This window comes from Carlito syrichta, unplaced genomic scaffold, assembly GCF_000164805.1.
Source record: "Carlito syrichta isolate Samal-C Ts95f unplaced genomic scaffold, Tarsius_syrichta-2.0.1 Scaffold312149, whole genome shotgun sequence".
In the NCBI taxonomy this organism is placed as follows: Eukaryota; Metazoa; Chordata; class Mammalia; order Primates; family Tarsiidae; genus Carlito; species Carlito syrichta.
Window position 1 is genome coordinate 230,522 of NW_007256245.1, and position 26,866 is coordinate 257,387.

Here is a 26,866-nt window from a genome sequence, read left to right on the forward strand (position 1 = left end):
CAATCCACTCACCTCAGCCTCCCAAAGGCGCGGGATTATAGGCTGAGCCACCGAGCCCGGCTTTGTTAGCTAATTTTTAAATCCTGCATTCAAGAAATTGATTTTTGCTCTTTTCCATCTGCATTTCTTTCATACGTAGAGTCAGATGATGAGAGAATGAAATCTTGAAAATATGTGGCCAGTGATTAATTGTTTGTAAGAGTATCTAATCTATATTTTGATTTATTGTCCAGTTGATAATTTCATGTTACTCATTTCCATTAAAAACTTTCAGTCCTAGTTAGGAAATTATGGATTTTGAAATGGAATTTGGGAATCAGTAGCAGAACTAGAAAAAGAGATTTGAAGTGACTGGCACCTATGTTAGTAGGCAAATGTGATTTAAAATGAAAAGGAAACCTTGAATTTTGTACACGTACTGAGCATATTTAAAAAGTATGATTTTTTTCTACTCTTATAGAGCATATAGGTTTAAAGAGATAGGTAGTTTTTTTGTCCTGTCTCTACAGCTTAGTGTTTGATTACATAATGTGAAATGTAAAAAAATATTTTGGATTGATGTGAAAGTCATTGAAGCTATATTGTTTTAAAAATAAATTTTAGGCCAGGTGCTGTGGCTCACGCCTATAATCCCAGCATTTTGGGAGGCCGAAGTGAGAGGATTGCCTGAGCCCATGGGTTCAAGACCAGCCTGGGCAACTTGGAGAGACCTCATCTCTACAATAAATCAAGAAAAATTAGCCGGATGGATAGCGCATGCCTGTAGTTACAGTTACTTGGAAGGCTGAGGTGGAAGGATCGCCTGAGCCTAGCATGTCGAGGCTGTGGTGGCCGTGAGCATGCCACTGCACTCTAGCCTGGGCAACAGAGTGAGACTCTGACTCAAAAAAAACCCAACTTTTTTTTATTGACCATAAATGTGGTATTAATTATATAATTTAACTTTCTGAGAGTAAGAGTAAAGAAGTTGAGAAGTGTGTATGATTAAAAAGACATCCCCTAGTTTCTCATTAGGAATCATTACAATGAGTGAACTTGATTCCTTTGGATCTTACTTTGTGTGGATAGAGCAACTTGCTGAACTTCGTCAGGAATTTCTTCGACAAGAAGACCAACTTCAGGACTATAGGAAGAACAATACTTACCTTGTGAAGAGGTTAGAATATGAAAGGTAAGATGCTACATGCAACAAATATTTATGAATCTAAAATATTTATGTAATTTTGTAAATTAATTTTTTTTCCTTTCTGACTTTTGTTTTTCTTTTCTTGTCTTTTATTTTCTTAGACCTTTTAAATTCCTTTCTGTTATCTTTCTGTGGCTCTTTGAAATCCAGATTCTTTTATTTGATGCTAAACACCATGAAAATATTTTTTACCAGGACATGTTGAGTTTGTCTGAATTGTAGGGTTCACTGTGAGACAGAAAATCTTACAAATTCTAAGTTTTATTGAATTAGATGTGACAAAGATTGAAAGAAGATTCTGTGATTATTTTTAAGGGCCATCTAGAAGATGAAGCCAGGACTCAAAAATGTCCCCAGCATAGCTGAGAGACTGAGTACTGCTCAAACCTTTACTCTTGGTGATGAGGTCAGGGAACCTCTTAGGAGCCTTTTAGCAATCACTCTTTGAAACTTTTATTATAGTTTTAATCAATTTTAAAATAAAAGGTACTTTTTAGGTCTGTACACTAAAAATTAGAAGGATTTGCCATATTTTAAAGCATTGTTTAGCCATTTCTGCCTTCTTACTGTTGTAAGTTATCAGTATGCATCTACTTGCATATATATTTTTTAACTTACAGTATTCAGTACTTTTCCATATATCTGTGTGAATAGAGATTTAGCATATTTAGAGGTAATATATTATTCTAGCATACTAATGTATCAAAACTTGTTTGGTCTCTCCCAATTTTGCGATCACTGTAGAGTTTTCCATTTATCACTATTGAGAGTATCACAGCTGTACATATTTTTATGTGAAAAAGATTACCCCCCACTTACGTTATTTCACTAGTGTATATTCTCAAATGTAGAATTCCTAAGAAAGAATGTTTTAGGTCAGGCTCGGTGGCTCAGCCTGTAATCCCAGGACTTTGGGAGGCCGAGGCAAGTGGATTGCCTGAGCCCAGGGGTTTGAGACCAGCCCAGGCAACTTGGTGAGACCTGTCTCTACAATAAATCAAAAATCACCCAGGTGTGGTAGCAGACATCTGTGGTTCTGGCTACTTGAAAGTCTGAGGCAGAGGGTTCACCGGAGCCCAGCAGGTCAACGCTGGAGTGGTTATGGGTGTGCTACTGCACTCCAGCCTGGGCGACAGAGACTCCAACTCAAAAAAAAGAAAGAATGTTTTACACATTTTGTTGCCCTTACAGCATCGGTGATAAAGATTGCTTTTAATATAATTATACTAGGGCCACCCCCTAGGGTCCCCTCCTGCTGTGGGAGCTTTTCTGTCATCTCAATACATCCTAGGCCGGGCTCGGTGACTCAGCCTGTAATCCCAGCACTTTGGGAGACCGAAGCGAGAGGATTGCCTGAGCCCGCGGGTGCAAGACCAGCTTGGGCAACTTGGAAGACCCAGTCTCTACAATAAATAAATAAATTAGTTGGACATGGCAGTGCGCACCTGTAGTTACATCTACTTGAAAGGCTGAGGTGAAAGGATCGCCAGAGCTTAGCAGGTTGACGCTGGGTGGCTGTGAGTGTGCCACTGCACTCCAGCCTAGGCGACAGAGAGAGATTCCAACTCAAAAATAAATAAATAAATAAATAAAATAAAATAATTACACTACTTTATAGTATAGATGCTTCCCCATAGTCCTACCAACTTTAGTTATAATTCTAATTTAATTTTGCTAATGTAGGCATAAGATACTGCTTTATATACATGTAGGAAGTTTAATTTTTATTTTATAATAGTGAAAGCTGACATTTTTCTATGTATTTATTAACTAAATGTTTCTTTTTGCACGAATGATCTATTTGTATCCTTTGACTACTTGCCTGCCTGAAACTCACCATTTTTTATTAGAAGTGAATAACTTTTACTCAATTATTTTTTCAATTTTTAAAATTTATTTATTATAGAATTGCGGGATACAAGTGAGGTTTTACTACATAAGTAGGCTGCATATAGGTGAAGTTTGGGCTTCTAGGTGGCCTTACTCCCTCAGGTAGTGGATCAAGTGTCCATTGTGTTGTCATGTGCCCCTCAGCCTCCTCCCTCCCTCTCATCCTAGCAGTGCCCAATGAGTGCTGTTTCAACCCTTGTGCAGCTGTGATTAGTGAACAGGGCCCACTTAAGAGTAGAATATGTGATATTTTGTTCTTTGTTAATCGTGCATTCACCTAGTATGATGGTCTCCAACTGTATCCAAGTTACTGTGAAGGCCATGATTTCATTCTGCTTTATGACTGCATAATACTCGATCTAGTATAGGTACCACATTTTCTTTATCCAGGCCACTTTTGATGAGCAGCAGGATTGGTTACATGTTTTTGCTATCGTGAATAGTGTGGCAATAAACATGCATGTGCAGATGTCTTTGGTAGGGAGATTAATATGTTCCTCCAGGTATATTCTTGGGAGAGGGATTTGCTAGATCATGTGCAAGATCAATTCTTAGTTCTTTGAGAAATCGTCACACTGGTTTCTATAGAGGTTGAACTAGCTTACATTCCGAACAATGGTGTAGTAGTGTTCTCTTTTCTCTGCAGCCATGCCAGCTCCTGTGTTGTTGTTGTTGTTTTTTACTTAACAATAGCCGTCCTTACCAGAGTTATATGATATCTCATTGTAGATTTGATTTGCATTTTTTTTTTTAATTTTTAAATTTTATTTTAAAGATGTGGGGTACAATTCAAGATTAGGTATACAAGTGATCATCGTACAGCAAAAGTTTGGGCCTCCCTTTGGTCTCTACTTTGCCTGGTTTGAGATCAGGTACCCTTATGGATATGTCCTCCCCACACCCACACTGATAGTATTATGCTATTGCCAATCCCTTTCTTTATTATAGTAAATGTTCAGGGTCCACTTATGAGTGAGAACATGTGATACTCTGGTCTTTGTTTCTGTGATAGATCACTGAGTATGATAGACTCTAAATCCATCCTAGTTGTTGTGTAGTACATATGTTTGTCCTTTATGACTGCGTAATATTCCATTGTATATATGCATCACATTTTTAAAATCTAGTCCAGTTTCGATCGGCAGCATTGTTGGTTCCATGTTTTTGCAGGTATCTTTTTATTTATTTATTTATTTATTTTGAGTTGGAGTCTTACTCTGTTGCCCCGGGTGGAGTGCAATGGCATGCTTATGGCCACTGCAGCCTCGAACTGCTGGACTTGGGTGATCCTTCCACCTCAGCCTTCCAGGTAGCTGGAACCATAGGCATGTGCCACCATGGCTGGCTGATTTTTTTTATTTATTGTAGAGATGAGGTTGCTCAGGCTGGTCTCAAATCCCTGAGCTCAGGTAATTCTCTTGCTTCCACCTCCCAAAGTGTGGAATTACAGGCGTGAGCCACCACGCCTGGCACCGGTATCTTTTTTGTAGAATGATTTGAGTTCTTCTGGGTATATTCTCAGTACGGGATTGCTGGGTCATATGGAAAGTCAATGTCTAATTCTTTTAGAAATTGCCACACTGGTTTCCAAAGAGGTTGCACTAGTAAAGTCACCATTTTTATCTGTTTTGCTTCTGTTCATTTTCTCTTAATGGCACCAGTCTTCTTTATTAATGTCTTCCATTCCTATTTTTTTATTTGGTTAATGCTTTTATTACAGTGTTTAAAGTACTTCCTACTGGACAGATTATCTGCTGCCACTCCTTATCAATTGTCATAATTCTAGCTTTTCTCATCTATTACTGTAAATTTGTCTCACGGTTTTCTTTAGTCTTTTTCTCTTTTGTAATTAAAGTTGACTTTGACAATTGTTTCTTTATAGATGCAATTTATAAAAATAATAGGAAAAGAATTATTTTTGTCTTTTAATTTCTATTTTCTAAATTAGCTTTATCAGAATTCTTTATTCCCCATTGAAATTTCAAATATTTTAAACATTTTGTCTGTGAGCTATTTGTCTGTTCTTTGGCCTTCCCTGCCCACTCTCTTCTGCTAGCTGAATGTTTTAACTTTCTAAAGGTATGTGTCAACTTCTAAACAACTTTGAGACTCCAACCCAGGATAATATAAACTGAAAGAATGATTTTGTAATTTAGCTTTCAGTGTGGACAGCAGATCAAGGAATTAAGAGCACAGCATGAAGAAAATATTAAAAAGTTAGCAGACCAGTTTTTACAGGAACAAAAGGTAAATATCAGTATACTCAAATCCAAATACATTTTTGTTTATAAATCATAGGAATTTAGAAATTAAAATTTAACTTTCATAAGAAACATATTTTTAAATGTTCTAGCCTGCCTAATTCCAAAAATGATTTTCAGTGACTTTTTTGCTGAGTAAATTAGACATTTGCAAAAATACAACCTCAATTTTTAAAACAAATTTAAAACTGAAATATATCTGATTCTTAAAAATAATTTTTGTTGTTAACATGTTTCTTAGATTGTAAAGGGAGTAGCATTTTACTAAAAATCACTTTCATTTTTATGCAATTGAGAAACTTTTTCCTTTATTGTCAATCTGTTACTCTGACACCTTTTCTTAAAACACAGAAATGAGATACCAGCTACTATAACCAGTTTGATTGATACATTTTGGGTGTCAGATTCTTTTATTAATTTGTCAATTTTAAGTTAATATATATTTTGAAATAAAAGAAATTCATCTGAAGATTAGTAGTCATTGAGGACATGATTCTTTTTTTTATACTTAGTAATCTCACCTGACTAGGCATGGTTTATATGAAGTCTTGTGATTTAAAGTAAAGAGAGATTTAATAGTGAAAAAGTATTTGTTTTGCTCTTTGATAGCATCTCATCTAAAGGTCTAGAAGTTAAGGATATCAGGTTTTTTGTTCTTAGCTTTTTTATGATTTTATAGAAGGTTATTGAAGGTATCATTTTTCTCTCTATTTCATTTTTTGAATTTGCAAAATGGAATAGATGCTGCCTATCTGCTGTCTGCTTTAAAGAGATGTGAGGATGGGCCGGGCTTGGTGGCTCAGCCTGTAATCCCAGCACTTTGGGAGGCCGAGGCAAGTGGATTGCCTGAGCCCATGGGTTTGAGATCAGCCTGGGCAACTTGGCGAGACCTCGTCTCTACAATAAAAAAAAAATTAGCCAGATGTGGTAGCATGCGCATATAGTTCCAGCTACTTTGAAGGCTGAGGCAGAACGATTGCCAGAGCCCAGCAGGTCGATGCTGGGGTGACCGTGAGTGTGCCACTATACTCCAACCTGGGCAACGGAGTGAGACTCCAACTCAAAAGAAAAAAAAAAGAGACGTGAGGATGGATTGGTGGAAGAAGGTGGGCCTGAGTGCACTACCATAGTGGAAGCATTGAGGGCAACCAGAAGACACTGGAGGGTTAAAAGGACATAGTAGAACACAAAAGGAAGGGAAAGAGAGAGTTGCTATTGCAATTGTGTTTGTATGAGCCTAGTATATAAATAATGGGTTAAATTTGCTCTTTTCTGTTTTCCCAAGATGAGAGCTTTCCCTTTTTTCCAGGTCAGTATAGTTCTCTCTTTCTGCTTTTCTATACTGTGTTATTTTTATTGAGCCTATGGTATGTGTTTTAAAAGATGAACTATTTCAGAACATTTAATTGTTATGACAATGATTTAACAATTTGAACTAAAAAATATTTATTGTTACCAAATCTTTATCTAACAGCAAGAGTCCCACAAGGTTCAATCAAATGATGGAAAAGAATTAGGTATAAGCGATCAAGGAGTACCTAAAAATATTCCAAAAGTAGCTGAGAATGTTGCAGATAAGAAAGAAGAACCCTTAAGCAATCATATTCCACATGGGAAAGGTATTATTTTTATTTTGTTTTATTAATAGAGTAGTGACTTTTTCTTCCCATTTTGAAGTCAACATTTTTTAAGCATAAAGAAAAATTTTGATTTTAGTTTAGATATGATTACTGTCTGTATTGTTTCAAATTTGAATCTTTTGGTAGAAGAGAAAAAAGAATAAGTTGTTTTACAATTACAACTATGCACAAAGTAAGATATAAAGATGTTCAATTGGCACAGCATATTGCTTTAAAAACTGATTATTACATTCTTTCAAACATTTTGAATTTATATAAGAAAAAATAATAGAATTATATTTTTGTTATTTGGGCAGAACCAATCAAACGAAGTAGTGATGCAGGGATGCCGGGAATAGAAGAGAATGACCTAGCAAAAATTGATGATCTTCCCACTGGTAAGTAAAAACTATTAGAGAATTCAGCTAAAGTGATTGTATTATTTTTCATATGACCCTATTCTCTTTTTGGATAGCACTTGGAAAAGCCACAGATATCTGGATGGTTGATATTTCTAGTTAATTAGTCACCCATAATTGCCAAGACTTTTTTGGGCTATAACTTTTATCAATTTTTTTTGCTACAATGTATAAAATATTTGTTTTTTGCTTTTATAAGAGTCAGCCATATTTGAATCTTTTCTTGATGACTCAGGGTTATTGCTCATGACTGTTGTGCTATGTTAGAATTATTTATGTTTACTAAAAGCACACAATGACTCTTTTCTTTCCTACTCAATATCCTGCCCAGATAGCTTTGTTGTTGTTATGCCTTATTTTTTTTATTTTTATTTTTGAGTTGGCATCTTACTTTGTTGCCCAGGCTGGAGTGCAGTGGCATATTCATGGACTCACCATAGCCTCAACCTCCTGGTCTCAGGCTTTTTTCCATCTCAACTCCTGAGTAGCTGTGACTGCTGGTGTGCACCACCACATCCGGCTATTTTAAAAATTTTTTTGTAGAGACAGGTCTTGCCATGTCGCCTAGGCTGACCTCTAACTCATGGGTTGAAGCAGTCCTCCTGCCATGGCCACCGAAAGTACTGGGATTACAGATATGAGCCATCACGCCCAGCCTTGTTTGTATGCTATAATATAGCATAGTAATACCCTTGTGGGAATTATTTAGGTTTTAGAGTTTGGCTTGTCCTTTCAGTGCATTCCCCCATTCCTTTGGATGATTTGTTCACTATTTTTTCTTTTTCTTCTTTTATGGCTACTTCTGTTCATCATATATCTTTCATTAATGTATCTATTTCTTATTCATTTTACTTGAAATACTGATCCCATTTGCTGCTATCCTAATCTCATTCATTTTTTATGTCTCTTTTTCCTTGCTATTTCTTTTTTTAATTTTTATTTTTGTATTTTTCTCATTTAAAAAAATTTATTTTTAATTTCAATAGCTTTGGGTGGTACAAATAGTTTTGATCTGAGCTTTATAAGTATACCTACCACCTCCATGTGTGCACATGGTACCTGATAGGTGATTTTTCTGAGTCACCAGTGTCTATTATGGCCTTCTATATCTTTGCATATCCTTAGTTTAGCTCCCACTTAGAAGTGAGAACATGTGGTGTTTGGTTTTCTGTTCCTGAGTTAGCTCACTTAGGATAAAGTTCTCCAGTTCCATCCAAGTTGCTGTAAAAGACATTATTTTATTTTTGATAGCTGAATAATAGTATTTCATGGTGTACATATACTACACTTTCATTTTCTACTGATCAGTTGACAGGTATTTGGGTTGATTCCACATTTTTGCAATTGTGAATTATTCTGCAATGAATATGCGTACTATTAATGGTAAACCTCCATAGACTCCAATTTATTATGGTGGAAAAAATCAGCATATCTTTGCCTCTTCTTGGCTCTTTTTATTTCTTCTCAATTACTTCTAAGACTATTGCTAGTTGTACCTTAGTGAAATTGCTGAGTGCTTGAGTCCAAAGGAGTGAAGTATTGGTCCATTCATTTGTATAGTTTTGTCATCTTCTCAAATTCTTTCATATTCTTGTGGGTTTCCAACAAATAGCATATTCCCCTAAAATAAAGGTAAGGACAAGAGCAATAACATGAATTTGAAAACAGAGCTCGAATGAGTAAGATTTGTCTATAAGGCAGTGAAGTAATCCAATGATTTTTTTTTTTAGATTGGAAAATATAGTTTATTTAGAAAGTAAATTAGAGAGAGGAGAGAGGAGATCGACAGAGAGAGAGAGAGAGAGAGAGAGAGAGACTCACCTCTCCATGGTAGGGGAGGGAGCCAAAGCTAAGAAACATGGTGGCAGTAACTCAGAGAACCCTGTAGACATACCAGAGTTTGACAAAGCAATGGCCCAGTGATTCTTAAAGTGTGGTCTCTGAGGCTGGGCACTGTGGCTCATGCCTATAATCCCAGCACTTTGGGAGGCCGAGGTGAGAGGATTGCCTGAGCCCAGGGGTTCAAGACCAACCTGGGCAACTTGGTGAGTCCTCATCTCTACAATAAATCAAGAAAAATTAACTGGGGATGGTGATGCATGTCTGTAGTTCCAGCTACTTGGAAGACTGAGGCAGAAGAATCACCAAGCCCAGCAGGTCGAGGCTACAGTGGCTATGAGCATGCCACTGCACTTCAGCCTGGGTGACAGAGTGAGACTCTGGCTCAAAAAAAAAAAAAAAAAAAAAGGTGTTATCTCTGGACCAACTTGATCAGCATTACTCCGGAACTTGTTAGAAATGCAGATTTTTATGTCCCATTCCAGACCTATTGAATTATAAATTTTGGGGATGGGACCTAGAAGAGGCTTATTATCTCTCCTTAACAAGCCTCTTCTAGTGATTTTCATCTGTGCTAAACTTTGAGAACCACTGATGTAGATGTTAACTTACAGAAATGTTCAGACCAGGGACTTCATTAATCTTATGAACTTTTGAGCACTTACTCTAGTCCTAGACACCCTGAGTTTTTAGTAAGTTAAGTTTTATATTCACTCTCTTTTTTTTACATTGCCCTTATGTATTTTTAAAGCTACACTCTAAGTTTTGCCAAGAATATACTGCAAATTTCTGGTATATAGAAGCTCTGTATTTAGTTATGAGCAAGGGTTGGCTATGTGCTTCTGTGCATTTATTTTTCATGTAATATGTCTACAAAAATATATTGTTTATATTTAAATATATAATCTTTAACCTCTGTTATTTTTCTCCACATACTTTTCAAGCTACAATCTCTACTCTAAATGTATAATGTCCTAATTTATTTTCTCATTGATCATAGTTTATTACCCAGCAACCAGGAAATTCCAGGGTAAAGTGAAAGAGAAATACAAGAGATCTTAGAGATCTTGTCTTGACCACTGTTAATTATATTGTCCTCATACCTAATGGTCAGCGGTTCTCTTTTTTTTTTTTTTTTTAAAGAGTTGGAGTCTTACTCCGTCGCCAAGGCTGGAGTGCAGTGGCATGCTCACTGCCACCCCAGTGCTCACCTGCTGAGCTCAGGCGATCCTTCTGCCTCAGCCTTCCAAATAGCCAGAACTGAAGGCACGCACTGCCACACCCAGCTAATTATGATTTATTGTAGTGATGAGGTCTCACCAAGTTTTCCAGGCTGTTCGACAGTGGTTTTCAAATGTCTTTCATATATGAACCACGTCAGTAGGACAAAAATCTTATCTTGCCTCTTTTACTTCTTTTTTTTTTTTGAAACAGGGTCTCCCTCTGTTGCCCAGGCTAGAGTGCAGTGGTGTGATCATAGCTTACTGCAACCTCGATCTCCTGGGCTCAAGTAATCCTCTCACCTCAGCCTTCTGAGTTGCTGAATTACCTAGTACTATAGGCATGTGCCACAGTGCCTAGCTAATTTTTATTTTTTAATTTTTTGTAGAGACAGGTCTTGCTTTGTTTTAATTTTTTGTAGAGACAGGTCTTGCTGGTCTTAAACTCCTGGCTCCAAGCAATCCTCCTGCCTTGGCTTCCCAAAGTGCTGGGATTCTAGGTGAGAGCCACTTCTGTTTCCTTAATAGGAAAAAAAGTATACAACCATTTTATTAGAATTGATAAGAATGAACAATGCTACTTTTGATGAGATGCCAAAAAATTCATATCTGATTTTTATAATATGAACATGCCATATTAGCTCACATAATGGTTACAGTGGTATAGTTTGGAACTACATGAAAAGTATGTATACATTTTATGTAAATGTAGCATTAATGTCAAAAACATCTTTGTCTACATTGTCATGACATATTAGAGGCCTTCTTCTGTATTAATTTTTGAACCTCTTTTAACCATTGATGCTTTGCTTTTATAATCATTTTTTATAGCAGTTATTCTTAATTATTTGGGAAAGTATTTTGAGTATAAATTTTTATATATATATATACCTGGTAAAAGGAAACTTTGAAGTGTGTTTTCATTCAGATGCAAACACAAAGGAAAGCCACATTCTATCTTTGTACCTTTAGCTCCCTACATGCTGCCTTATATATACTAGGGTCCCAGTATATGTGTATAGTTGAATTACCAGGCTATCTTTAATAGTGAGGCAATCGTCTGGTAGAGTCAAATTGCCTAGATTCAAACACTTGACTCTATCTTTTAACTATTATGTAACCACTTATTTGCCCTTATCCTTATCTATAAAATACAATAATAACAATTCCAACCTCACAGGACTGTGAAATTTAAATGTAAAGTACTTAATGCCTAGCACATGATAAATGGTATTAAATCTTAGTGTCTGTTATTAAGTTGATTATTTTATATCATTATAAACCCCATTTGTTATCTCCTTGCCACTCCTTTTCCTGAGTGTTGTCTTTTCTTCCTGAAGTAGTCTATGACAGAATTCTTAATGTCAGTGCAAGTTCTGATGTGTCTGGAGTGTTCAGTTGGCTATAGAGGCAGTAATCCCAAAGAAGAAGCAGAGAAAAGAACACATCCTTGTAATTTTGAAACAGATTTTTATGTATTAATGACAGTTTTGTTAAAGATAGCCAGGACCAAACTAGAAATTACAGCAGAGCAGTGTTGCATTATTTTTAAATATAGCTCTGAAGCAGTGAACAGATTTAGAGCTTGTCCAAGATTGGTATTATATTTCAGTTTTTTAGTTCTCAATGCCATGGAGCTGACCCTTACTGGGTTTTGTTTGTCTGTTTGTTTTTAATAAAAATTTGGAGCTAAGTCACCAAGTTTTTTTGTTTGTTTGTTTGTTTTGAGTTGAAGTCTCACTCTGTCACCCAGACTGGAGTGCAATGGCCGCTCCCGGCCACTGCAGCCTCAACCTGCTGGGCTCCGGCGATCCTTCCGCCTCAGCCTTCCAAGTAACTGGAACTACAGGTGCGCGCTACCACACCCAGCTAATTTTTGATTTATTGTAGAGATGAGGTCTTGCCAAGTTGCCCAGGCAGGTCTCGAACCCGCGGGGCTCAGGCAATCCACTCATCTCGGCCTCCCAAAGTGCTGGGATTACAGGCTGAGCCACCGAGCCTGACCAGTCACCAAGTTTTTACAGGAGCCCTAAAATTTAACCAATTACCTTATTGGCCTGGATACTTACCCATATGCTGATTTGGCAACTGTGAGATTAAGTAGTTATTATTATTTTTTTTGAGTCAGAGTCTCACTCTGTCGCCCAGGCTGGAGTGCAGTGGCACGCTCACAACCAGCCCATTGTTGACCCACTGGGCTCAGGCGATCCTTCCACCTCAGCCTTCCAAGTAGCTGGAACTACAGGTGTGTACTGCCATGCCTGCTAATTTTTTTGATGTATTGTAGAGATGAGGTCTCACCAAGTTGCCCAGGCTGGTCTCGAACCCCTGGGGATCAGGCAGTCCTCTTGTTGCCCAGGCTGGTCTTGAACCCCTGGGCTTAGGCAGTCCTCTCGCTTCAGCCTTCCAAAGTGCTGGGATTACAGGCTTGAGCCACCATGCCCAGTGTAGTTACATATTTATATCACTAGTTTAAAAACTTTTTTAGATTTAGAAATATTCCCAACATACAGGAAAACATGAAGAATAATGTAGTGAATAGCCAAGTATACACTGTTGTAAAAAGAAAATTAAGATTTTGCCACATTTGTTTCAGATATTTTTGTTATTGATATTATTGTTAAAGAAATAAAACATTATAGATTAGTTGAAGCTTCCCTGTGTGCCCTCCAGATCCCATTCCTGTCTCTTCATATAGTTTTTGGCTTTATGCAGTGCAGATATCTACTCAGTGTCATGTCTATAAACAAAGAGGAGAATCTTATTTCTTACTTGGAAACCCCTTACTAGTTTTAAGATCCAGTCAATCTCATAGTAAAGATTGCCCCTATTTATTTACTCTGTATAGGTATAAAGATGTTTATGTAATTAACAATGGGAAGTTCTTTTCTAGTTAATAACTTAGAAAGAGAAAATTACTCATTTTGGATTTTTAATATTAAGTAGAGCTACTTTATTTAAGATAATTAATTTTCTAGAACAGAGGCTTTCAACCTTGCTTGAATAGTGGAATCACTGGGGAGCTTAAAAAAATAACAAAGCTGATGCCTAAATCCCACTCCATTTCCACTCCAAGTCTAGAGTGTGACTTGGGCACTGACTGTTTGAGTGTCCCATAAGTGCATTGTATTATGTAGCCAAGGTAGAAAACCACTGCTCTAGGAGGATTCTCTAGATCTGTACTGCCTTAATACAGTAGCCACTGGTCCCACATGGCTATTTAAATTTAAATTCAGTGTCTGAGTACAACTAGCCACACTTCAAGCGCTTAATAGTCACCTCTTACTAAAGGCTATACTGGACCGCATAGATATAGAACATTTTCATTATTTCAGCAAGTTCTGTTGGACAGTGCTGCTCTAGAATGAAACTGGTAATAGTGATTTTTCTGGGGACAGAGATGAAAAGGTGACTTCCTTTTATTATTCAACCTTTTAAATTTTGTATGATATCAGTGAATTACCTATTCAAGAAAATATTTTTTTTAATTAAAGAGAGTTAATTACTATTAATCACCTGAATGTAATTGACATCAATCACCTTTTCCTACAACAGCAGAATACACATTCTTTTCAGGCTCATGTGGAATACTTACCAAGGTAGACTCTGGGACATAAAACACACTTTAACACATTTAAAACAATAGAAATCATACAATGTCTGGTCTCAGACTTCAGTGGAATTAAATGAGCTCTCAATAACAATTATAACTAGAAAATCCACATTATGTGGAGATTAAACAACAACTTCTGAATAGCATGTAGGTCAAAGAAGAAATTCGAGAGAACTTAAATTTTTTTTAACTAAATGAAAACGAAAACACAACTTAAAATTTGTAGGGCTGAGCATGGTGGCTAATGCCTGTAATCCTGACACTTCGGGAGACTGAGGCAGGAGAATTGCTTGAGCAAAGGAGTTCACAATCAACCTGGGCAGCCATAGTGAGACCTTGTGTCTACAAAAATAAAAATGTTAGCCTGGTGTAGTGGTACACGCCTTGTGGTCCCAGCTACTTGAGAGATTGAGGTGGGAGGATAACTTGAGCCCAGAAATTCAAGGCCACAGTGCCATGATCACACCACTACACTTCAATCTGGGCAACAGAGACCTTGACTCAAGAAAAAAAAAGGATGCAGTGAAAGATGCTGTGCTTAGAGGAAAATTTGTAACATTGATTGCATATATTAGAAAAATAGAAAGGTCTGAAATCAGTAATTTAAGTTTCTGTCTTAGGAAACTGAAAAAGAAGAGTGAATTAAATTCAAAATAAGTAGAAGAAAAGACATAATAAAAATTAGAGCAGAAATCAGTAGAGAAAGTCAATAAAACCAAAAGCAGGTTCTTTGACAAGATTAATAAGATGGATGAGCCTCTAGCAAGGCTAACTAAGAAAAAGAGAAAGAACACAAATTGCTACTATCAGATGTGAAAGAGGGTTATCACTACACATTCCATGGACATTAAAAGGAAAGTAAATTAGCCAAATGTAATATCGCACGCCTATATTTCCAGCTATTTGGAAGGCTGAGGCGGAAGGATTACCTGAATCCAGCAAATCTAGGCTGCAGTGGCTGTGAACATGCCACTGCACTTCAGCCTGGGTGACAGAATGAGACTCCAACTCAAAAAAACATATAAATTAATTAATTAAGAAATACTATGAACAACTCCATGCCCCAAAATCTGATAACCTAAGGTGAACTAGACCAATTCCTTGAAAGACATAATTTGCCAGAGCTCCAAAAGAAGAAATAGATTATCTGAATAAGTTTATATCTATTAAAGAAATGGAATCGACCGGGCTCGGTGGCTCAGCTTATAATCCCAGCACTTTGGGAGGCCGAGGTGAGTGGATTGCTTGAGCCCATGGGTTCGAGACCTGCCCGGACAACTTGGCGAGGCCTCGTCTCTACAATAAATCAAAAATTAGCCGGATGTCGTAGCACGCACCTTTAGTAGTTCCAGCTACTTGGAAGGCTGAAGCAGAAGGATCACTGGAGCCCAACAGTTCGGGGAAAAAAAAAAAGAAATGGAATCAATAATTAATCAATAATAACTGTCCAAGGCAAGATCACCAAGCCCAGATGGGTTTGCTGTCTGGTGAATTCTACCTTAAAGGAATAAATTATACCAATTCTCTACAGTCTCTTTCAGAAAACAGAAGCAGAGAGAATACTTCCTAATTCATTCTGTGATATAATCATTACCTCAGTACCCAAACCAGACAAAAACATGGCAAGAAATCTATAGGCCAACATCTCTCATGAACATAGATGTAAAAATCTTCAATGAAATATTAGCAAATCAAATCTAATAATATGTAAAATGAGTTATATACCATGACTAAATGGGATATCTCAGATATGCAGGGCTGGTTTAACATTCAAAAATTAATTAATGTAATTCATCATATCAACAGGATAAAAAAGGAGAATAACATGATTATATCAATAAATATAGAAAAAGCATTTGACAAAATCCAACACCCTTCATATAAAACTCTGAGTAAACAGGGAAACTTCCCCAACTTAGTATGGAATATCTTCAAAAAAATCTTGAAGCTAATGTCATACTTGATAAACTAGAAGATTTCCTGCTAAGGTCATGAACAAGGTAAGGATGTGCCTCCTCACTATTCCTTTTCAACATTGTACTGGACGTCTTAGCTGGTATAATAAGACAAGGAAAGGAAATAAAAGGTAAACACACTAGAAAGGAATACCAGTGCACCAATACCACACTGTCTTGATTCCTCCCAATGTGATTTGTAGATTCAATGCAATCCCAGTCAGAATCCCAGCAAGTTATTTTGTGGTTATTGATAAACTGATTCCAAAGTTTATGTGGAAAGTCAAAAGATCCAGAATGCTCAACACAGTATTGAAGGAGAAAAACAAAATTGGAGGACTGACACTACTCAACTTTAAGACTTAATATAAAGCTACAGTAATCAAGACAGCGTGGTATTGGCAAGATAATAGACAAATAGATCAATGAAACAGAACAGAGAGCCCAGGGATAGACCCACATAGTCAACTGAACTTTGACAAAGGAGCAAAAGCAATACAATGGAACAAAGGCTTTTCAACAAATGATGCTGGAACAACTAGACATCCACATGCACACACAAAAAAAGAATCTAGACCCAGACCTTTTATAGTCTTTACAATAAAAGAACTTAAAATGGATCATAGGCCTAAAATTAAATGTAAAGATATAAAACTAGAAGATAAAAGGAGAAAACATAGATGACCTTGGGTATGGCAATGACTTTTTAGTCGTTCGTGATCCATAAAAGAAATAACTGATAAGTTGAACTTCATTAAGACTAAAAAACTTCTGTGAGTGTCAAGAGAATGAGAAGACAAGTCATGGACTGGGAGAAGATATTTGCAAAAGGCATTTAATAAAGGGCCGTTTATACAAAATATACAAAGAACTTTTTAAGCTCAATAATAAGAAAACAAACAACTTGTCTGGGTGCAGTGTCTTATACCTGTAATCCTAGCACTTTGGGAGTCTGAGGTGGGAGGATCAGTTGAGGCCAGGAGTTCAAGACCAGTCTGGGTAACATAGTGAAACCCCCATCTCTACAAAATATTTTTTAAAAACTTAGCTGGGCCTGGTGGAAGGTGCCTGTGGGTCCGAGCTACTTGGGAGGCTAAGGCAAGAGGATCAGTTGTGCTCAGGAAGTTGAGGTTGCAGTGAACCATGACCGTGCCACTGCCCTCCAGCCTAGGTGACAGAATGAGACCCTGTTTCTCAATCTCTCTCTCTCTCTCTCTCTCTCTCTCTCTCTCTCTCTCTCTCTCTCTCTCTCTCTCTCACACACACACGCACACACGCACGCACGCACGCACGCACGCACGCACGCACACACACACACACGCACGCACACACAAACACGAAACCAACCTGATTTAAAAATGGGCCAAGGACATTGGAAACTCAAAAGGGGGAAGGGGAAATGTTGGAGGGATGAAAAATCACTTACCGGGTACAATATGCACAGGTAGGGGTGGTAGGTACACTTAAAACCCAGACTCCTTCACCACTATGTAATGTAACCATGTAACCAAAACCAATTTGTACCCTCTGAAGCTATTGAAATAAAGAAAGGCTGGGCATGGTGGCTCAGCCTGTAATCCCAGTGCTTTGGGGGGCTGAGGTAAGAGGATTGATAAATTGTAACAAATGTACCACTCTGATGAGGTGATGTTAATAACCAGGGGAGACTTATCCATGTGTAGGGGTAGGAGTTATATGGGATAGCTTTCTACCTTCCTCTCAATTTTAAAATTAAACTTAAAACTGCTCTAAAACAGTAAAATCGTTTTAAAAATTAGAGAGAAGTAATTATACTGATATTTGAGAAGAGAAAAAGCGAGATTATGTTTTTGTTTTATATTTTTTGTAAAGATTCTTTTTCTAAAATACTCTCAGAGAAAAAATATCTGCATTTATAAAAGTACATTAAATTTTTTTTATAGCCGGGTGTGATGGCTCAAGCCTGTAATCCCAACACTTTGGGAGGTGCAGGCAAGAGGATTGCCTGAGTCCAGGGGTTCGAGACCAGCCCGGGCAAATTGGTGAGACCTTGTCTCTACAATAAAACAAAAAATTAGCTTGGTGTAGTGGAACATGCCTATAGTTCTGACTTCTTGAAAGGCTGAGGCGGAAGGATCGCCTAAGCCCAGCAGGTTGAGGCTACAGTGGCCGTGAGCGTGCCAGTGTACTGTGCCTGGGCAACAGAGTGAGACTCCGACTCAAAAAAAAAATTTTTTTTAACAAGTTAAGTCTTGATATAGTTATATATTTATAGTTCATTAGATGTTTTTCTTAGCTATCTTATAATACAGGGTTTGGCAAACTACCACTTAATTGTCTGTTTTAATAAATCTTTATTGAAACATAGCCATGCTTATTTGGTTATGTATTGCCTCTGGCTGCTTTTGTGCTAGAACAGCAGAGTTTAGTAAGGCCCACAAGCCTAAAATATTCACTCTCTGACTGTTTAACAAAAAGTTTCAGATCCCTGTTACAGAAGAAACAAATGTAAGTCTTTTCTGAAAATTTAAGTTTTTATTTTGATTATCATTTCCCATTCGCCTGAAGAACTTCCTTTAGCATTTCTTGAAGTGCAGGTCTTCTAGCAATGAATTTTTCAATTTTTGTTTATCTGAAAACATCTTTACTTCTTTCTCATTTTTGCTGACTATAGAAATCTGGATTGATTTTTTTTTTTGCTTTCAGCATGTTACAGATGCAGTTTCAACTGTCTTGCCTCCATTGTTAGTCATAAGTTAACCATCTTACTTTTGTTCCCTTCTGTTAGTGTATGTATTTTTTTCTCTAGCTACTTATACGATTTTCTCTTTAATTTTTATCAGTCTGACTAGGATGTACCTTAGTATAGTTTTCTTTGTATTTATCCTGCTCGGAGTTCACTGAGGTTCCTAAATTTATGGATTGATGTTTTTCACCAGATTCAAGTTATTTTCAGCATTTATTCAGATAAAATATTATTCACATTTTAAATTCTCTCTTTTTTTCTCCTTCTGGTACTCAAGTTACATACATTTTAGGCTACTGGGTATTATCCCACAGGTTACTGAAGTTCTGTTTAGTTCTTTGTAATACTTTTTCTATTTCACTTTGTTTAATGTCTTTGATCTGTCTGCAAGTTTATTAGCCCCTTTTTCTGCAATGTTTAATCTGCTGTTAAGCCCATCCAGTGTATTTTAGATATTGTACTTCCAGTTGTAGAATTTCCATTTGGTTCTTTTTTCATTCCCATTTCTGTACCAGATCATCCTATCTTCTCCCTTAAATCTTCATGTGTGTGTGTGTGTTTCATTTTGTTTTTAGTTTTCAGGTGTGGCCCTTAACTCAAGAATATGCTCCCTACTTTCAAAGTTTGGGCTTATAACATCTTATCTGAATACCCAAGATACTTAATGCTGCATGACCTCTGTTATTTTTGTTCAGCCCTCAGCCCTGCAGCAGGTGTTATCTCTTAAACCCCCTGGCGTCTCACCCGGAACATACACAATGTGGGACTTGGCCTAAGATCCAAGAGGGACTCTCTGTGAAGATTTCTGCCCTGTTTCATCCCACACAGCTCCTTCCTCTGTAATACTATGTTCTATAAATTCTGGCCACCTTAGCAGGACAAACTCTGATGATCTCTGCCTCCTTTGCTCATAATGACTGTCCATTCATGTATATCCCTCCTTTCAAGATCATATTCTGTGCTGCTGGTTGTACAATGCTTGCAAACAGTTGCCGGAAATATTTTATCTATATTTATAATTGTTGAGAGTGGAGTAAATCTAATACCAGGTATTATGTAATTGCTAGAGTGAAAGTTCATGTTGTTCTTTTTAAATTAAACAAATGGATCTCAAAGGTTAAAGGAGCCTGTCAGTTCACAGACCAAGTGTCAGGAAACATGAGAATATCAGCTTAATAGTGTCTGTAGACATGTAGCTATATTTCTTGGAGGGCTGAGATGATCCTACTGACCAACATAGTTGAGCAATTACAAGCATGTTAGATCTGTTCACGTATACAGACCAAAGAAACAAGAATGTTATAACATGTTTTATATTTAATGTTCAGGCTTCAGAATGATTAATATTATTTTACCCCTTTCTAGGATAGTTGTATATATGTAGAAAAAAGTCTGAAGAGCCATATACAAAATTGGAGAGTGAGGTTAGCACTCTTTATTATTTCCAAGTCCACTAACATTTTTCTAGATCTTCATTTGTTTCAGTACCATTAACTATTGCATCTGGCTTCTGGGAAGTCCTCTAACTACTCTATCCTAGGTATAAATAAATCACCTTTCACCTTAGTTCAACAAAAACAAGGCTGGAATTTATTTATTTATTATTATTTTTTTGAGTCAGAGTCTCACTCTGTCCCCAGACTGGAGTGCAGTGGCACACTCACAGCCATCACAGCTTTGACCTACTGGGCTCAAGCAATCCTTCTTCCTCGGCCTTCTAAATAGCTGGAACCACAGGCGCTTGCCACTACGCCTGACTAATTTTTGTATTTATTATAGAGACGAGGTCTTGTCAAGTTGCCCAGGCTGGCCTCAAACCCCTGGACTCAGGCAGTACTTTCGCCTCCACCTCCCAAAGTGCTGGGATTAACAGGCATGAGCCACTGTGCCCTGCCAAGGCTGGAATTTTTTTAAAGGAATTTTTCAAGGAAAGTAAACAAAATGCAAAGCAAAAGCATAGAAACTAAGGTATTTACAGAACACACATTACTTTTTCCTATGTAGTAAAAGTCTATCTACTAACTAGCTTGGCTAATACAGTTTATGGGGCTCTAAAGTCCTTGTGGCAATTCTTTACCCAGCTCTCTCTAGCCAAAAATTGGGAGTTTTGATTCAGCATCACCATTTGAGAATGTTGTAGGAAAAAATGGAGTGACATGAAAAATATGTATGAAATAGTAAACAAAAATAAGATGATAGTTTATTATATATAATATGATCCTAATTTTAAGGTATATAGTATAATGTACAGAAAAACACCAGAGAGATATTCTCCTAATGGTAAAGGTGGTTATCATTAGGTGGTGGAGTTACAGTTAAATTTTAATTTCTTTTTGCTTTTCTATATTTTACATTTTCTATAGGAACAAGTATTATTTATGTCATTAAAAAATATGTTTTTAAATTTATAAGGGCTCCATAGTGCTACTCTACTGTTGCTATGTCAGTTCTAAACTCCTCTGAGTATTTTATAAAGGTTCTTTTAAATCCGGCTTTGTTCTGTCTATCTAAAATCATAGTTTTGCCTCAAATAGTAATCTTATTCTTGAGCAGGAGGCTTTGCTGTATAAAGCTAAGGTCATGAATGATCACTTCTTGTTTAGTAATGGAGGCACTTCTCTTTGTCTTCTGGTTTGTTTAGTGCTGGCCCCAGCTAAGATCTAACAATGATCAACAAATTTATAGATTATGACTATCTTCTCTTTCCAAATATGTCTACCAAATGTTTGGTGTTCTCAGAGTCTGTTAGCAAATCAAAATTGTATTGTTAAACTTGGCAAAGTGCTGCTCTTTTAAGACATTCATTGACTGTTGTTATTTAGCTGTTCTACTTACTCAAGTGGGTGTTGGGTATTGCAGATAGCTATAAGGACAAGGCAGTTTTCTGTAAATTTGAGTGGTGTGCTTTGTTAGAGTGAATTTTTAAATTCTTGGGTCCTTAAGTTTAGAAAACTATGTAATAATAAGTGAAATACAATTATTAAAATCAACTTTGAGGTTTATAAAAATAACCCAAGAATAAATACTAGTAGGATTGACTAGACTGTGATGTATTAACAGACACCCTTTCAAATTGCAGTGGCTTAAAACAATAAAGGTTTATTTATTGTTCATCTTGCAATCTGATGAAAAGAGAGCCACAGGTTGGGTGGCTGTCTTTTCAGCTCTCATCCAAGCAGTGACCTTTTCTATTATATGATGCCACCATCTTCACATCTAACCTGTGAAGATGTGGCAAAAACAGAAGAGTGATTGAAGATGATTTTCGCAGATTTTATTGCCAGACTTAGAAATGGCACATTCAATTACACCTACATCCTCAAGGTCAGAACCAAGGGTCCTTGTTCCCCCTAACCAAAGAAGAAGGCTGATCTTTCCTTGTGCCCAGGAATGAAATAGGAACACATAGCATTGTCTCTGCCATACCAAAGTCTTAGAGAAATAAAATGTGTCACTAACCATATCTTTTATATGAGGCTTTCTATTTTTTTTTTTCCTATATGTGTTGTTCTTCTCTCTGGTTTCTTTCTTTGCTTTCTACCTTTCTGCCATGTTAAGCTGCCTAGTGATACAAAGGAGTCAGTGAAAGTGAGTGAAAAATAATCTTTCCTGCTGCCTTCATTTTTTAAGAGACAAGAAAACCCCAACCATAAGTATGTACATCTTTGCTAGTAAAGCCCTTTGCACAAGACTTAAATTTTCCATCTCCAAAAAAAAACAAAAAACAAAAGAAACTTCAACTTGTTGGATTAGTCATATATCAGTTTTATTTAACCTTTGAGCACTAAAAATAGCATATTTTAATGCCTTACCTAATCTGTAAACATCAATTTTTAAATTTGTACTATCTGTATAAAAAGATCTCACTAATGAAAGTCACTGTCTCTAAAGAGATTCATTTATTTATTCATTCATCAGATCTTTGTTTAGCTCCTCATATATGCCAGGCACTGTTGTAGGTGTTGAGAACAAGACAGAGTTTGTTCTGTCATGGGGTTTATATTGTAGTCAGATTTATTGGTTAACCAAATCTGTGATGAATGCACTGCATCCATCAGTAACCCCAAATGAATGAGTTAATATACCAACTACAAGGATTACAAAATTAGAGTATGCATCATAGAATTAATGCAGTGTAAATGGATTCATGCTGGTTTTTTAGAAATTATAATGTCAATGGGAATAATATGGTTTTATTTTTTCTTGTAGCTTTAAAGAAGCCCCCTATTTCAGTTTCTCAGCATGAACGTCATCAAGTAATCTCCCATCTTCCAACTGAACAACCTCTCTCCCGTAATATGTCTCCAGGTATGAACTCTTAGAATTCCATTTGAAAACCAATTTACTGATCGTGTACTATTATATAGTGAATAAAACTTGTCATTTAGCGGCATAGTGAAATAGCATTCATTCTTCAATTTAATTTTATATATTTTTAAATGATTGGTAAAATCTCAGGGAGAAATAATCATCTAAAACTGCGCTTTTTCTAGTGTATTGTGTATTGTTACAGAAGAATTATTTGTTGTGCCTCTCTGGACTACATTCCCTTTCATCTCTACCACCCTATATAGATTTACCTTCTTTTTTTTGGAGTCTAAGTCTCACTCTGTCACTCAGGCTGAAGTGTAGTGGCACACTCACAGCCACTGCAGCCTCAACCTGCAGAGCTCTGGCAATCCTTCCTCTTCAGCCTTTCAAGTAGTTGGAACTACAGGCATGTGCCACCACGCCCAGCTAATTTGTTTGGTTTATTATAGAGACAAGGTCTCCCCATGTAGCCCAGGCTGATCTCAATCCCATGGGCTCAGGCAATTTTCTCACCTCAGCCTCCCAAAGTACTGGGATTATAGGCATGAGCCACTGTGCCCAGTTTATCAGATTTACCTTCTTCAAAATGTATTAAAGTTATCTCACAGAGGCTTTCTATGAATTACTATACCCACCTATGTTGAACTTCTTACTACATACTTAAGAGTGTATTTGTTTTCTACTGAACACCTATTCAATTTTACAATGATTCCCTAAAATTAGAGTTGTTATGATTAAAGGGAACTGCTTAAGAAATATGAGGGAAAGGAGAGATGTAGGAGTCAGAGTGGCACAGGAGGTTTCTGAACCCAAAATTAATTGTAATAAGGATCTAAATCAAGACTTTGATGAGGAAAAAAGGAAGATGGAGAAAGAGAGTTTATATCCAGGAGATACTGCTAAGAAAAAAATCAAGAGTCAACAGTTGTGAGTCACTCTGTAGATGAAGATGACCTAGATATTAGAAATTTCAAAAGCTTTACTGGACTTTGGAGATTTCTAACAGCAATATGGAGTTTGGAAGAAGGAAAAGATATGGGTGTCATTATTATATTAATCTTTGGGTGTCTACTGTATATCTTTTTGGTGGATATGTTTTTAATCATTAGTGTAGATACCCACCTGAGAGTGATTAGTAAACTTCCCACAGCTAAAATCACATGGTTACAAGAGGTGATTTAAAAAATTAGAATAAAGTTTAAAAAAAAAAAGCTGTTTGCCCAGTGTTAGACAACAATGTGGCTTAGTTTTTGTAAAGTAGATCTTGTGAAATTCTTCTGTAAAAAAATTACATTTTTTTAATTTGATGTTTTTATGCCACAGATTCACACGTAAACCACAATGGAAACCCTGGTACTTCAAAACAGAATCCTTCCAATTCTCTTCAGCGTTTCATTCCAGGCTCAAACATGGAGAGTGAACTCAGAATTCAAACAGATATACTAAAGCAGGCTACCAAGGACAGAGTCAGTGATTTCCATAAATTGAAGCAAAGTAAGAATCAATTGATGAATATTATGCTAAAAAGATTTCTTTAAATGTCATATGCATTAAGGTCTTCATTATTCTAATCTCTAACTAATGAATGTGTAGTAAAGTTATACATATGTAAAGAGAAGGTTGAAAGTGTTAAAATTTTAAAGGAAAGCGGGTTTTAAATGGATATATATTGGGCCAGGCATGGTGGCTCAAGCCTGTAATCCCAGCACTTTGGGAGACTGAGGTTAGGGGATTGCCTGAACCCACAGGTTCGAAAACAGCCTGGGCAACTTAGGAAGACCTCATTTCTACAATAAATCAAAAAATTAGCTGGGCGTGGTAGCACGCACCTGTAGTTCTGGCTACTTGGAAGGCTGACGCAGAAGGCTTGCCTAAGCCCAACGGTCGACACTGGGTGGCCATGAGTGTGCCACTGCACTCCAACCTGAGCAACAGAGTGAGACTCTAACTCAAAAAAATAATTTTAAAAAATGGATAGATGCTATTTTAAAGAAAACTTTAAAAAGGTTCTCATGTTCTCCAATGTTAAGTAATATATTTCATTTGAGTTGATTTTTAAGAAAATACTATTAGTTCTTATGAATGTAAACTCCTTTGGAGAAATGAGAAAAGATATATTTTGTGAGGCTAATGAATGAACACTTTGATTAGGAGGGAGGGAATATAAATAATTTTGAAAAATGGAGCATTCTGGGAGAAACATACACCCTGGAGAGACAGCCATAGTGGAAAACTCAGTTCTGCTTCTTCCTCCATTCTCTCCATTTATAGTTTGCCTCATTCAGGTGTCAGGAAGTATAAGGAAAAATTCAAGTAGTAGTGAGAATTTGGGGCAGGAGCATGTCCCTTAGATCAGCCTCTTAAACTTGCTTTTCACTGGTTCTTTTTTCATAGCTTTTTCTCACCTTCAACTCTGAATAGATAGAATCTCTAAAAGCTTCAGTTTGTCTCTGTTTGGTTTTTATGATGACTTCTATGGCAGCAACTTTTCAGAGCAATGATTAGGCAGTTATTTGTATGCTGGTTGCTTGTAGGCTATGAACAGAACAGTTATATTTGTGAATTTATTCAAGGTATTTTTGTTGGTCTTAGAACAGTTATTCAAATTTCTACATATATAAGGATGTAGAGTTTGTATACATTTAACTGGCTTTTCTTCTAAAGCATAGCTGTGAATCTTGATCAAAGCATTATGTGAGTAACATTTTTATTTACAAGAATGTGAGAAACATTTTAAATATAGTGAAAAAAATGTTTCATCAAAATCAAGTTGGGAAATTGGCGTGAAAATTTATTTCTCAACAAGAAGAGGTGTATGTAAGAGCATAACAAATAAAATATCTTAATTTGATCACTCAATATTTTCTTCTATTCTTATATTTAAACTATAATTTTTTTATTATTGCCTAACCTTATTTTTTTTTTTAACTTGACCTTTGGGTAAAGAAGGCATTTGGAAATAATTGCTAGGAAATCATCACTTGCTACAATTTATTTTGAAAAGAGCCTATTGAGTTTTAAACACTTATTCTGAATTCTTTTCAGTGTATTATTAATGTATATGTAGAGTTGCGATTAATGCATATACTATTTTGTGATTTACTTTAATTGGTATTATTTCTTACATACCTTTTACCTCATTTAAATTTATATGTATACATAAATACATTTCATTGTGCTTAGGTAATAATAGTTCACTTAGATCTACTCTCTCACCGCTTAGATTATTTCATATTTTCTTATTGTAGTTGTTATAATTGTCATTTCTATTAGTTCCTCTTCCTCCTACTCTGGGTATAGTCCTCAGAATGAGATCACTGGGTCAAAGTACTTGACTAGCTTTATAGCTCCTGTTAGATTTTGTCAGATTGTTTTCTGGAACAGTTTTACAGTATCACTAGAGTTACTTAAGTTTATGTAACTTGACCAGTGGCCTGGTCATGTTGATTTTTATCTTTTTTTATAAGGTGTTTAGAATAAAATGTTTCCTTAAAGATGTTTTACTAAGGATTTACTTTCTGGAGACCTGTCTATTTTTATGTGAGGAATTTTTTTTTTTGAGTTAGAGTCTCACTCTGTCGCCCTGGCTGGAGTGCAGTGGCATGTTCACGGTCACTGCAGCCTTGACCTGCTGAGCCCAGGTGATCCTTTGCCTCAGCTTTCCAAATAGCTGGAATTATAGGCGCATGCCACAATGCCCAGCTAATTTTTTGATTTATTGTAGAGATGAGGTCTCGCCAAGTTGTCCAGGCTGTGAGCTCAGGCAATCCCCTCACCTTGGCCTCCCAAAGTCCTGGGTGAAAGAGTGAGACTGACTCAAAAAAAAAA

The 26,866-nt window shown here is 36.6% G+C and overlaps 1 protein-coding gene across 4 annotated transcripts in view; it reads left to right on the forward strand.

The window, feature by feature from the left end:
* CASC4 (cancer susceptibility 4) overlaps window positions 1-26,866 on the forward strand; it is a 108,462-nt gene that overhangs the window by 41,465 nt on the left and 40,131 nt on the right. For 2 of the 4 annotated variants that reach the window (XM_008069621.2, XM_008069623.2), the window contains exons 3-9: window positions 1,069-1,171; window positions 5,233-5,323; window positions 6,623-6,646; window positions 6,812-6,956; window positions 7,274-7,354; window positions 22,937-23,035; window positions 24,362-24,532. In XM_008069621.2, the coding sequence (XP_008067812.1) occupies window positions 1,069-1,171; window positions 5,233-5,323; window positions 6,623-6,646; window positions 6,812-6,956; window positions 7,274-7,354; window positions 22,937-23,035; window positions 24,362-24,532 (714 nt within the window). The remainder of the gene's footprint in view (window positions 1-1,068; window positions 1,172-5,232; window positions 5,324-6,622; window positions 6,647-6,811; window positions 6,957-7,273; window positions 7,355-22,936; window positions 23,036-24,361; window positions 24,533-26,866) is intronic. The other 2 variants (XM_008069622.2, XM_008069624.2) reach the window with 1 other exon arrangement.